Below are 15,054 nucleotides of genomic sequence, written 5' to 3' on the forward strand. Positions count from 1 at the left end.
GGACATGGATGCAACCTTGAGACGGCTTTCGCTATAGGAGCAGCATCGTGAGGAGCCCGTCGACGGTGATGCTGTGGGGGGTGGCGGTGGGAAAAATCAAAAGACGCCAAAAACAGTCAAATGAGAACAATAAGCAATCGTGATTGCTTAAAAAGAAAGAAAGAAAATTAATTTGAATTCTGAAATTTTGAATTCAAATTATGTTTTTCGCAATCACGAACTGCGACAGGACCCTACTCATTGGAGTTATTGTTTCTAGAGACGGCTCTTGTCCTCCCCCCCCCCCCTCAAGCCTGCCTCTCCTCCTGGGCGGTTACGTGTGCATAGTTGTGTGTGTAAGTGTGTAGGCTTGTGTGTGTGCGTAGACCTGTGTGTATGCACGTAAGCGTGTGTGAGTGTATGTGTGTGAAGTCGTGTGTGTGTATGTGTGTGCGTGTGTGAGCATGAGTGTGTGTAGGACATGGACGCCTCCGACCAAGAGAAGCGGATAGCTCCGGACCGGAGCAGCCGCGCCGCCTGCAGAGGACGGTGGAAGGTGGTGCTGCAGACGCCCCTGGTCCAAGCTGAAAAAGGAACCACAACGTCAAGAACGGTCAAGTGAGGACAATAAGCAATCGTGATTGCTCAATAATAATAATTTTGTGAACTTTCAATATTAAAACTACAGCATTCTAAACTACAAGTTACAGTCCTATTACCGTAGCGGTGAGCTAAGGCAGAATTGGGTTGTTTCCGAAATTTTAAGGGATTTTTTTTTCTGAAAGAGCATACTTAAAAACGTAGGATTTAACCATTTTTTAAATAACTTGGCAAAGTTTAATATTTTTTAATAATTATTTTAATCGGTGCGCAGATTTAATTTCATTTTTAACACTGCAGTACATGATATCACAAGTGATGAAATGTTATTCACTGTTGCCGTTAGCGTAGAGCGCAATATTTAATTCGCTTCTTGATTATTATGTCGTAGAAACGCGATAGACAGCAAGTGACATTCAACGTGCCAGTGGAGTAGCGCGCCAAAGTAAATCACTTGTATCGTCATAAAGACCAAGCTTGATTTCCAAAATCGGACATTTAGGAAAAATAATTTGAAATTGAACGTTGAGAAAATAAAAAAAAATTTCTCGCTCCTTTTTTTTTTTTTTTTTTTGCTTGTTCAACCAATTTTAGTGATTTAAACTAGTACTTTTGAATGAAGGAAACAACTCCATTACTGCTATTACTATGCATTTCACTCATAGTTAATAAGAAATTAAAAAATGAAACTTTTTGTCAATTTAAGCTGTAAAGTTTTTTGATATCTGAAAAACCAAAATAAACTGTTACTATTTTTGCTAATTTTATTAGTTTATAAAATGGTTAAAAAAAATTCGTGGTTATTTTCATGCCTTTTTTTTTTTTTTTGACTCTCCAGAAACTTTTTTTGACAACTTGAACATTCATCACGATCCTGAATTCGGTTGAAAAATTTAATTTTAATAACTCTTAAGAAATATGGTGGGTAAAGAAGCATATAGTTTCAAAATGATTCATGAACGGTGAGGTTATTGTAATTTCTAGACAATTTTGAAAAACAACAGGTGCCCTTTCTCCCCCCCCCCTCCCTCCCCACTCCCTCTCGTGCACACCCCTAATGAAATATATGTATCTTCTTTCAATTTTCATTAATGTGCATGAAACATTTTTAGTCCATTTCTACATTCACAGATGTCGCTACATGCGTAAGGATACATTAAACAAGAATCGTTTACTAAGTTTCCAAACAATTTTAAACCAATGTTAAAATTTGTTCAACGAAAAAAATTCACGGAAATTGAATGGAAAACAATTAAATTTAAAGGGGTTTTTTTTGCAGATAGGTTAAAATTACTCCGAAATTGAACACAGCATGAAAAATTTGTGCAGTCTGAAAAAGCAATGGGATATGAAAATGCCCCGAAAAAAAAATCTACTTGGAACTGATGTTTCATCTTTTACAGTAAAAGGAAAATGTTACGAGCACCATAAATCAAGCAGGTGATCTAGGCGTAATATTGGAAAATTTCAAACGCCCCTGGTGGGACTTGAACCCACAGTCTTTGGCTCCGGAGGCCAACGCCTTATCCATTAGGCCACAGGAGCACTAGGACAATGTAGTGAAAAACATTATCAAAGCTGATTAAAGACACAAAATGTACTATAGTACGGGATTATTTTTTGGTTTACTTTTTTCCGAACTTTTTGCTTTCCATCAGCCGTCACCTTCAAAAGTTCAAACTCCAGATAACACAGATTTCAAAATAAAAACAAGTTCTAGAATTCCGTGTGAACCTTATAAATGTATAAAAGTTATTTCATTCAAACAAAATATTTTTTTTTCTTGTCTTCATTGAAGAAAAATTGGTGCAATGACCAATTTTGCTTGAAAATTTGAGATAATTTATACATTTTTAGGTAGAATCGGAAGAACTGTAAGAATATGGCTCAAGGTTATGAAAGCTCTAGTCAGCGTTTTAAATAAAAGCTGGGATGGGAAGCTGAACAGTGGCGCGTCCAAGCGTCAGTTGAAGAAAATAAAATGTAATTTCAAATATCAATCTGCTATTTTTTTATTCAATAATTTGTTTTGTAAATTCAAGCACCTTTACGTACATAAACGAAAACAAGATTTATTTTGGAAGGAGCCGAGCCAAATATTATTAGAAATTTACAAATTTAAGTTTAGAAATGTTGAATCCTTAATCTCAATGAGTGGTTTTAAAATAATTTTGGGAGATTCTAGGACCACTTGGCTCTCTCCTTAAAGACGCCCTATATTAACCTTTTTAATTAATTTTGAAAATAAAAATTTTCAAAGGATAATGTTTGAAATACCATCAGGAATTTAACAAACAATCATGCTTGACAACTTAATAAAGTTTGTTTGTTGAAATAATTGAATTAAAATTTTACATTATGTATTCAAATACCTACACCTCACGAACCCGAATTATTAGATTAGGAATTTATTTTTTTAACTTTAAATTGCCTTAAATTATCAATAAACACAAAAGAGATCCGACAGCTGAGAAACAAATACATTTCCTTTTTTCTTAAACTGAATTTCTAAGATTTTTTAGGAGAAACTTTTAAGGTATAATTTAAAAAAATAAATTACTCCAAAGCTTTTTTATAGCACATATTTCGATTGATTTCTCCTGAAACTTTTCCCACGGAATTGAAATAGCAATTTATTAACATTATTATTTAACAAACCTTATACAAATAACAAAACAACTCTTATTCGTATAAAGGGATTAAAAACACAGATGCTTGTGTTTTTTATTGAAAGAAGAAGAGTAAAAACACGAGTCGTGAGGCCGGTATACCATAAGCCCTCCTTTGATGTATAGTTAAATAAGATTCTTATAAAGGAAAAATAAGGCTAACGTTGTTTGCTTGATTTATGTTGTGACAGATTTCATTGGCAAAATTTTATTTTTAAATATGAAAGAAACCTAAATAACCTTTAGAACTTAAGAAGGTAAACAAGTAGTGAACATTATGTGCTATTTACTAAATTTTTATTCAAATTATTTTCAAAATTGGGTTTATTTTTTATGTTTTAATTATCTTTGCACCCGAGCAATACCGTGTGACCCAGAGAGTACGAAATTATAACAGCTTTCAACATACCCAACCGAGGGTACGTTTTAGTTTATCAGAAACGAAGTTATTATTATTTGTTACTTGTTTCCCAATGGGAGGGGTTGAACCCTTAAAATCCTCCCCTTAATCACGGCTTTGCATTGACTCAAAAACGGTGAAAAGACAGCTTCTCATATTGCATTTCTACTAAGCAAAATCAAGCCTCCTATTTAAGGAACACAGGAGCATCTTGCTTAATATGATATAATCACTAAAAATTTACTCTTGTGCTCAAAAACGATTTGTTAAGAATAACTCTCAACCAACTCTCAGTTCTAGGCCAATGCGCACTGGAAAATTAAAGCTCTAGTATCAACTCTACTCGATCTCCCTCAGCAGGCCTGTCATTTAGGGGTGTCACGAGGGGACCCCCTCCCCCCCTTCCCTGTTTTGAGAAACTAATACTACACGGATTTATCTATATGTCGGGCGTGGTTTCTGCTGCTTTCCTATAAAATATTTTTCGAGTATGTAACCTTTGACGTTCCTGTAAAAATTTGAAATGACGGGACTGTCTACACTGTAGAAAAATTTTCGATGTTGAAGGTGGTGTAACAAATCAGGGTATAGACGGGTTTGGGAGAAGATTAAAATGATTATTCCAGATGTAAAAAATACTTCGCAATAAAAAAAATCAATCCGGTTTTTAAAAATCATTTTTATTGATCTGTTACATTATAAAATATTGTTACTTTTGTTTTTCACATTCATAGTATATATTTCAGAAAACGGAAGACCACATTAACTGCCACCATTCATTATCTGATTAAGATGTTTGTTGAATTGCGCTAAAATAAAGGTGCAAGAAAATTTTTGTAATTTTCAGTTGAGTGTACAGCTTTGATATCCTATTATTTTCTGCTTTTTGATCAAGAGGTTCATTCAAAAGACGATAAACTCAAAGTGCTCAAAAGTGCAAAAGGTTGAATACCGCTCGTATATTATATTTGTTAGGAAATTTGCACATATATTATTAAAATGTTTAACAGTTTTTAAGAATATAACAGACTGTGTAGGCTTGCAAACGCAAATTAACGATAAACCCAATTTGAATAAAATACTATATGTCAATTACTTTCGATTGTTAAAAGGAGATCTAATGACGTTCTTGTCAACAACTTCTAGTTACCAAAACACGTATGACGTTCCTGTCAACGACGTTTAGTTATCAAAAGACATCAGATAACGTGTTCGGCAAACAATGAATAGTTATCAAAAGCTGTTAGATGACGTTCCCAGGCAATAGCGTTTAGTTATTAAAAGACGCTAGATGACGTTTTTCGTTAACAACGTATAGTTATTAAAAGACGTTTGAATGACGTTCCCGGCTAATAACGCGTTGTTGTCAAAAGACAATGGATGATATTCCCGGCTAGTAACGCATAGTTGTCAAAAAACGTTTGATGAAGTTCCTGGTCAACGACATATAGTTGACAAAAAACCTCAGATGACATTCCCGGTCAATAACGCATAGTCACCAAAAGACGTTAGGTAACGTTTTCAGTCAACAACGCATAGTTATCAGAAGCCATGCTGATGACATTCCCGATCAACATCAACACACAGTTATCAAAAGACGTTAGGGGTCAATAACGTATATAGTCATCTGTAGACCTCCTATGACGTTCCCAGCCAACAGCCTGGTTAACAAAAGATATCCAAAACGCAAAAATCCTCACACGTACTTAAAATCTTTGGGAGAGTGAAAATAACCACCTGGAACTCCAAATTTTTCCGAATGAGAAAATTCTGTAAATGCACTTATAAGTACATGCATCCAATGAAAAAGGACATTCTGGCATTTAAAAAGTGCAATACTGAAATTATGTCCCCAAATTTGACGTATCGTTGGAAAAAAAATTGCCGAGTAATCAAATTTCTGGGAAGTCACAGTGACCTTCCATTGGGGCGTACCTGAATCTTCATTTCAAAAATATTCTGTTAACTGTGAAACCAATTACAATTAGAAGAATTATGTAGATATAAAGACTTTTTGTTTTTACTCGTCTCTCTATGCGCCTACAGTTCTCGGAGGAAACTCTTAAAGCATGAATAAATTAGTTTTGGGTGTGTAGTTTAGTGGTTGGAAAAACTACATTTTTTTTTTAGCGAACTACAACTACAACTACTTTGTTACAAATGTAGTTAACTACAACTACAACTATTTTTTCAAAATGTAGCAACTACAAACTACTTTTGAAATGTAGTCGCTACTTCGCTACTTTTCAAAAAATAAGTAAATAAAAAGCATACACATTAGGGTGTCCCACAAAGAATGAAAGTAGATTTTCAAGTCGCATATCCTCTTATATTTTTTCTCTTATGTCAAAAACGATTGTGAAAGAAAGTTTCCACATAATTTGAACAACGGCAATCCGTGCTGACTTGCACCTGAAAGTATATACCGGCACTTGTATGCTAGGCACATCTATGCTATCGAAAAAAAAAAACCCTTTTTTTAGAAACTCGAAATTTCTGTTGACAAAACGTTGCCCCTATACCCCACCCTCCACATGTACCACAAGAATATTTAAAGCCTAAAATTTATAATTTTCTTCGAAAAAATATCTGTTTATATTTTTTATAAAAATTTATTTATGTTTTTATCGAATTACATATCAATTTAAATAAAATAGCAAGTTCAAAAATTATTAGCGAACATATTTTTAGATCAACATTTGCAAATGAATAGTAAAAATAGAATGTACTTAAAATCAGGGGCGTAGCTAAGGGGGGAGTTTGGGGACAAACCCCCCCCCCCCCCCCCCCCCCGAAACGTTAGCCTCAAAAAAAAAAAAAAAAGAAAAGAAAAAAAGAAGAGGGAAGAGAAAGAAAAAAAGAAGAAGAAAAAAATCAAAACGACTGTTTTCTGAGTAACAAAGGTCAAAAATTCACTTCGTTTCCCCCCCCCCCCCCCAATGCCATTGAAAATCTGCTCCATGTGTGACCCTCAAGCATAAAGACGCCTCCCTCTGCTCAGACAATTTTTTGATAATTGAGTGAAATTTGAAACTTTGCTTTAGAAATGAGATTGATTTGTTAAATCCACGTATATGCAGCCTTTCTTTGTCATAGATTCTGCAAATTGTTAAATATGTTTAATTTTATGAGCCGCGCAGTGGGAATATTGCCTACAGTCGAATCTGTAGATTTCGAATTTCACATTAAAGAAAAAAATCGAGATAAAGAGGTTTTGAAATACGGGGGCTTTAAGAAACTTTTTATAGAAATTTGAAATATGATGGTGAAAATTTGAAATCGATACTAAAGACAATATGGGCTCTTGATTAAAATTCCTCTTTATTAGTTTTGTTAGGTATTTATTCTATTATAACATTATTAAGTGCTTTATTGCGAGTTTAAGGAGTCATTGATTTTTCAGCCAGTATTTACTGCCTATTCTTTTGGAAACGCACAGTCTATTTAAAATAGTACATTCTAAGTGAAAGTTGTTGCATAATGAAGCGAGCAAAACCGATAAAAAGCTTTTTTAAACCCAAAGAAAAAAATTAAAATGACGAAAAGGATTGCTCTAAAAAGAGAAAGTTAACATCGTCTGAAGTACAGTCTGCAAAGCAGCATTAGTCCCATCGGTCCCTTCTGAAGGTAATTTTATTTTAATTCAAAAGAAAAACTGGATTGCATTACATGAATAAAATGTTAGTCACTGAAATTGATAGAATAAGCAAAAAAAAAAAAAAAAAAAAAAAAACATGGAGAGAGAAAAAACTTTCATTTTCCCAACGCTTAATCTTTAATTATTTTTTTTTTTCAAATGTCCGATTTTATAAACAAGACGTGATCTTTATGACGTCACAAATTATGTACTTTGGCGCATCTCCACTGGCGAGCTGAATTCTTACGCTGGCTGTTTACCGCGTTACCAGGTTATGATAATTCAGAAGCGAATTAAATATTGCACTCTACGCTTGCTATCAACCATATCGTTGCCATTACATGTGAGTAAAGATGCGAATTAAATATTGCGCTCTGTGATAATGACATCAGTGAATGGCATTTCATCATTAGTGATGCCTTGTGCAGAAGCGTAAATAATGAAATTGCACCGTTTAAAATAATTGTTAAAAAATATCTAACTTTGTCAAATTATTTAAAGAATGGTTGAATCCCAAGTTTTTAAGCACGCTCTTTCAGAAAAAAAAAAATACTTTTAAAATTCCGGAATCGACCCCATTGTATTGACGCAAAAAGAAACATAAGAGGGTGTGCGTCTTGAAATATCAACTTTCGATTTTTTTTTTGAGACACCCTCATACACACACCGTACGAGGATTGAACGAAAAAAGGTTTAGATTGATATATTAGCTCATCTGAACACTAAGAATTATCTATTACTTCTTTCTTTTTTTTCCAAAAATGTCCGTTATCATACTCTTGTATATTACTGTATTGCTCGTGTTTACTGTAAGCCGGCCAGGGCAGTTCAGTATCATCCTCTTCTACAACATTTACAGTAGCTTCTTTATTTAGTGAATAGTGTAAAAGCACTTATTTTCGGGAGACTTAATTTTCGCGATTTTCGCGTGCCCGTCGATCGTAGTCACAAAAATTTTTGCCTCGCGAAATATTTTTGTTTTTCAGCTTTCAACCTGCTCATATAAAATTCTCGAAATTTTTAACTCGCGATATCTTCCTTTTCGCGAAAATAATCCCTTTCAAGTCTAAAACGTTCATCCACGAAACATTCTCGGCAGCTAGAAAAAACAAAGGAGTTATTACATTGGCGGTTATCGCTAATTCATATACTTTTCTTTTTAATTTAAGCTTTGTTCAATTGGCGAAAAATGAAAATTACGATTGAAAACAAACTAGTGGTGTCAAACAGATAGAACGTATCGTCGCCTCAGAGCAACAGTAGGATATCTTACTGTTATTCCTGGGATTAAGAATTGGTTTCCTAGGAGCGAATACGCCGATCGTCAGCGTCACTACTCGCCGAGGCAAGAACTTGATTCTTTTGCACATGCACGCCCGAGCAAATCGACGTCCTGAATGGCCCAGCCGAAATCCAATTGACTCAGCGTCGCGGCGTGGAGCGGGGTCGAAGATCGGCGATTCGCTTCTAGGAAACCATGGCTTTAGATGTCTTACTGTTGCTCTGAGGCGACGATATGGCGTCAAAATGATATGCCATAGGTCCGCTCGTATTTTTACGAGTCGTATTTCTCATTGCATCCGCTGATGTACTTGTGCAAAATCTGCGCCAGTCAAATTCGTTTGTACCTTGATTTTTTTTTTTTTTTAAGTTTATTTAAAAGTAGTTTCCAGAAATCGCTACAAACGACTATTTTTTTTGTATTGATATACTCACTACGCTACTTTTTTGAAAAAGTATTGCGCTACACTAAAAACTACTAAAAAATGCAGCTACTACAGTTTCGTCGCTGCTTGTAGCGCGCCACTTCCAGCCACTGAGTTTGACACTTTTAAATTGTAATATAGTAAATACAAAACTCCATTACAACACAAGATAATTTAATTTGGCAATTTTACAAGGAACGGAAGCTTTTAACACCGAGTACGCAGACACGTGTCGCCCACAAGGTATCGGTCAATTTCTTTCGGAAGTCGGGTTCGAATTTGTAGTAGTGTTTGTACTGCCGTTCACATATTTTCTCTCTCGTCGTTTTCAAGCAGTCGAAGAATGCCTAGAAAAAGAAAAAGGAAATCGTTATAACTAATGCTCCAATTTAATGACCTGATGAAACAATCTCTTATGTATAAAATTCTCAAAATAAGACGTTACAAATGTACGAGTATACAGGGTATTCCTCGTCTAACACGGTATTTCTACAACACGGTTCCGATATTACACGGTGTCAAATTTGCGACTATTATAACACGGTTTCGATATTACACGGTACGAAACTTGAATTTAATACTTCATGGTTTTGATATAACTCAAATGTTATATTTATAAAAGATGGAATTTCAATTTTGTTTAATACATTCTGTTAGTGGTTGATAACTCTAACAAATTTTTACTTTGTTTTTATGAAACTTGGTTTCGATATTACAGGGTACACATCCCTTGATTTTCATTATTTCTAAGTCTCGTATAACACGGTTTCGATATGACACGAAACATCTTAACCTGATTTTTTCTCATGCACGTACATAATTAATATTAAAATAAGTAAAAATGTTATTTTTAAAAAAGGCTCGCATAACACGGTTTCGATACTACGCGGAACGAATTAACCGTGTTATACGAGGGACATCTGTACTTTAAAGCTTCGGTATTTGTCGACCATGTTTTGTGACTCTGCAACTCGATGAGTAATAATACAGCAAGCTTTTCATTAAATTGTTTTGTTGAGCCAGTTACTCATAAAGCAGTGTGGCGAAAGTTATAGCTAGCTGTTATTACTATTATTATTATTATTATTATTATTATTATGATCATCATCATCATTTTTATTATCATCATCATCATTATTATTATTACTATTATTATTATTACTACTACTACTATTATTATTATTATTATTATTATTATTATTATCATCATAATTATTATTATTATTATCATCATCATCATTATTATTATCATTATTATGATCATTGTTATCATCATCATCATTGTTACCATTATTATGATCATTGTTATTATTATCGTTATTATGATGATCATCATCATCATCATCGGCATCATCATCATCATTATTATATTGTATTATTATTAGTTTGAAATTTCTTTCCTAAAACTCCATCCCTTCAAAAACATAATCAGTTCTCCCAAAATAGACACTTATTGGTAGCTGAAGGCAACTAGTTGATTATCAAATAAAAAAACAATGATGATGATAATGACTATGATAAATGTTGCCTATTGACCCAATGAAAACGAGGCAGCGCAGTTAGTTTCGTTGTATAAACATTTAAATTGAACTATCTTTCTTAGAGAAGAATAAACTAACTTAACTTACTAACTAACTACTTAACTAAGGTTATTTACTAACTCTTAATTAAAATAATTTGCTAACTAACTACTTAACTAACTTGTCTAACTTTTCCCCTGGAAGAGCAAAACAAAAATCCATTATTGAGAATTCGTTTTCTATCCAAATAATACAATACTAATAAAACTAGTATAGTATACAACTGTTTAGTATATTAAAACAAAGATAATTAAAATAGTATATTAAAACATCATTTACGCACGCGTTCTTCATTTATGCGTTACATTTGTCAGTCCTACTCCTAATTCATTCGTAATCGGTATAACGTTGGTCCCGTTAATTAAAAATTCTGTATTTTTCCACGTACTTTCTAGAAAAAGGTTCGACTGAAAATGGGCCCTTGAAAAATGTAGAAGCGGTTCTTTATTTTATGGTATAAAAATATTTTGACATTAAGCGCAGCGGGGAAAAAATACTTTTTTTGCTAATAACAATGTTATATTATAATTTTGAAGTGTTATTTTTAATTTGTTGAATACTTCATACAAAAACGTTCTAGACATTATTTTACAGAATAATGTTTAATTTATTAAATATTTCACACGACAAAAAGATATATTAAATAAATACTTACTGTTCTGACCCCGCACTTCGTTCTAAAAGCTACTCTGTCGTCGTCGAGGTAAGACAGCAACTTGTGTGCTCTCAAGAAAGTCTGGCCACATTTGTGTAAAGCAGCTTTATGGCACTCTTCTGGTGGAAAGAATGTCCCAAATTTAATGAATGAAAAAAATAACAATGGTCATAAATTATTTTTGACACACAAACACTTGAATGGTATTGCATTTGTCTTGTTATTTAAATTAGCTTTTAATTTGTACATCAATTTCTCTATTTTTAAGCAAATGGTGGTTGAATAAATGGAAAAGTGGAAAAGTTTCGGGGGGGGAGGGAGAAAGAGACGATTTCAAATCTGCATTAAAAAAAATCAAACTATCATTTGTATAACTGTAAACTGCACTATAGTTGCGGAAGATTTTCTTTCCAAAATAATTTAATAGTCAATTTTTAACCAAGAAATAAATTGTAAAGAGGATGGTTTTGAGCAGCGATTCTCAACCTGTAGTCCATACAGAAACTTGACTGCTCCTCAGATTTTGGCTGGTCCACGTGTAAAACTTTTCTTTATTCGAAAGAAAAAAAAAACCCACCATAATCCTCATATAAATAATAGCCGATGATCGAGTAACCCGCGTGTTTCATCAATAAAACTCGCGCCACGGCATGCTAATTTGATAATATGTTGCATGCAGGGAAAGGCTTTATTGTGACAAGGCTGAATTCGATCCGGTAACTTAACTGTTTTACTGATAAGACTGTGCCATTTCAGGGAAATGAAGAAACGAAAAAATGGTCAACAATGAACGCTACCTACTGGAGCTTAGGGTCAATTCACTGGAGTTAAAGTTACATTTTCAGTTATTAAAATATCAGCAAACAGGAAATGGCTTCGTACAAATGTAGAAGCAATTTTCACCTGTCATACCTTAAAGGGCGACTTTCTAGTAACAAAAATAACATCCGATACTACATCTTTTATCTTATGCATGAAATTTGTGATTAATTTTCGAACTTTTCTATGATTTTTCAGCAACGTTTATCATTTCTGTGTAACTATTACAAAAATTACTTTATCTTAATCTTAATGTTTAAATATATTTTGTAAAACTTCTTTCCCACCAAGCAAACTTTTATAGTTATTTATTAATTCCTTTATTATTATTATTATTATTATATTTTGTAAAAAAGGAAGGAAAAAAAACTCAGTCGTTCGCAAAAAAATTTTTTCACAAGTATTTACTTGTATCAAATGTAAGATTTTTTTTCCTTTTGCAACAAGAAAGAGAGAATGAAGGACAAGAAAAGAAGAAGAAAAAACATCACCGGTTTGCGAATTTTTTCCAAAGTTCTTGCCATTTCTCATGTCAAAAAAGGCTGGTTTAGAGTACATTTACGTTTTTTTTTCCTTCGTTTCGTTGAAGAATTTTTTTAACACAGAAAAAAAAAAGGTTGTGTTTAGAGGAATTACCAAGGATAATAATTGTCAAGGAATTATTCCAGTGACTTTAATTACCGAAGCTATATAGCGAGAATGAAAGGAAAAGTGAGACAGTAAGAATTACCTATTAAAAGGGCAATATGAAATTTTAAAACTTTTGAGAAGTAATGTGATCCCAACAAAACCTAAATTGAAACAGAAACAATACACAAGCATATATTCTAGTAATTTTACCTTAGCTCTGTTTTAGTGGCGGAAACTTACTGCACTTTAAATAGGAATATTTTTAGAGCAACTCGTGTTTTAAACAGAAAGGAGGTGGGCAGTGTCACACAGAATTGCATAAAATAAATATATATTTCATCAATTGAATTATTTGAGCTCTCATTAGAATTATTAATCCTCTTAAAAAACTTTTATATTGACGCCACCACGTTTTGTGACAACTATTCTGAAGTCGTAATTGTTTATACATAAAACAGGTGGCAATATTTCGTTTTATGCAAAAAAAATTATAATAAACCATCAAATCCTTAATAGAAAAAAATTTTTAAAAAGAAGGAAAAATACCCCATACACGCACACATGATAGCATAATTTAATTTTTACCTTATTTATCAATAATGAATTTTCAAATGTAAAGTCAACTGTTTTTTTTTTCAATTAACTTATTTTTTTTTTTTGCCCAAGGAAATGCAAGGGAACGAAAGAAAACTTCACTAACAACAGCTAAGAGCAAAACTCTGTATTGATAAACAAAAATATGTTCCCATCATTAGATTAATTTCTAAATCTTCCTAGTTACCGCATAAGGACGCTTGAATAAGCTTTTCTTTACAGACGACTTCACATAATTAAGATTTTGGGCATAGAAAGAAGATCCTTAGTAGATAATTCAATGAAGTGAAGTGAATAAAAGGATTTTCCTTCTTCACATGGCATTGCTGCAATGATTTTGCTATTCAGGTAAAAATGCATGAACGATAAAAAGACAATGAACCATATTAAAAGGTATAGTACGTAATATGCGCACTGTATATAATACAATTTTTTTTTCAAAACGTAAAAATACTCCTTAAAATTTTTAGAGGAGAGAAATTCATTGCGGAAGAGTGGAACATATGAAAACAGTAAGTAGTACTATAATGTGATATATTACACTTAAAAAATATTTTGTAGAAAAAAAAATAACATGTAATATTTTTATTAAAGACTATTTCTTAAGTTATTTTTTCTGCTATAATTCTCCCGCTTTTTAATTGTTGCCAAACTCAATGAAAAATAATAATAAATATGAAGTTTGTTTTGTTAATAAATTTAACAAATTATTTTTCCCCCATTTTCCAAGAAGCTATTTCTCTCTTTTTTTTTCATTTTAAATACAAAGCATGAAAAAAACTTCACTAAATGATTGAGACATTTTGGATTTTTAATGTGTTTTTCACGAATTAGAGGCGTGAAAAATCTCTGTTTGTTCTTTTGTTCCAAATGGCGAAATATTAGTATATTATGTTGGAAACGAAATGTTTGAAAAAAAAAAAAAAAAACTCTGTATAAATTCAAAGTGACTAAACTGCATTTTATAAGTGTTTTTTAGAAAATCAAGATAAAATAGAAGATTAAAATGTTTATGATAAAAAAAAAGGCACTGCTATAGATCAGGGGTGGAGAAAATAGAAATATAATTGTTTGGTTTTCCTTTATTTTTCTTCTGAAAGTTTGAAGGGGATAAAATAAACTCTTTTCATTTAAAATAATAAAAGAATTTAGACAAATGCATTATTAATTTTGTAGCTTCAGTAAGTTTAGTACGAAATTTCATAAATGTGCTTTACTAGCTCCCTTCAACCCTTGCCTTGCAGCCATTTTTAAGAAGTTAAAGCAATAAATTCAAAGCATGTTTAAAGACAACAAATTGATCATCATCAATAGTACACAGGTTTTGCTAAAATTTGAAACCTTCAATGTTTTTCTAGAGAATATACAAATTAAATCTATAAGAAAAGAAACTTTCACACAAACAACAAGTGCTCATGTCTTTCAAATCCGAGTACGTTTTTTCTTATTTAAAAATAAGGCTACATATTATTTACTTACCTCTATCGTCATGATGTGATACGAAATTAAATAACTCTTTGTCTTTCGAATGATGCTCTGATTTATCAGAATCGTGAATTCTGTAAGGAAATTTTAAAATATAAATTTTGTGTGTTATAATATATATATAAATATTGTATATTTAAATATATTTAAATTCTTTACCACAATATACATTAATTTTTCAATGCAATATCAATAAGTATTGAATAACAACATATTTAAAAATTATACAATAATTAACAGGGGGAGAATGTGGTTCATTTCTACTGTTTCAAAATGAGTAGTGATGTAAATTTCAATCGA

At 32.4% G+C, this 15,054-nt stretch overlaps 1 protein-coding gene and 1 non-coding gene across 3 annotated transcripts in view; both read right to left on the bottom strand.

The window, feature by feature from the left end:
• Positions 1 to 2,051: 2,051 nt before the first annotated feature.
• On the bottom strand, positions 2,052 to 2,124 carry Trnar-ccg (transfer RNA arginine (anticodon CCG)). Its single transcript has one exon. It is a non-coding gene; the product is annotated as a tRNA-Arg (tRNA).
• Positions 2,125 to 9,106: 6,982 nt separating this feature from the next.
• Positions 9,107 to 15,054, bottom strand: part of LOC129220117 (uncharacterized) — a 29,915-nt gene continuing 23,967 nt past the window's right edge. Inside the window, exons 3-5 of one of the 2 annotated variants that reach the window (XM_054854459.1) lie at positions 14,749 to 14,828; positions 11,227 to 11,345; positions 9,107 to 9,338 (exon numbers count right to left, since the gene is read on the bottom strand). In XM_054854459.1, the coding sequence (XP_054710434.1) occupies positions 9,180 to 9,338; positions 11,227 to 11,345; positions 14,749 to 14,828 (358 nt within the window). In that variant the 3' untranslated portion in view covers positions 9,107 to 9,179. The remainder of the gene's footprint in view (positions 9,339 to 11,226; positions 11,346 to 14,748; positions 14,829 to 15,054) is intronic. The other variant, XM_054854460.1, reaches the window with a different exon arrangement.

Source organism: Uloborus diversus, chromosome 4 (assembly GCF_026930045.1).
Source record: "Uloborus diversus isolate 005 chromosome 4, Udiv.v.3.1, whole genome shotgun sequence".
Lineage (NCBI taxonomy): Eukaryota > Metazoa > Arthropoda > Arachnida > Araneae > Uloboridae > Uloborus > Uloborus diversus.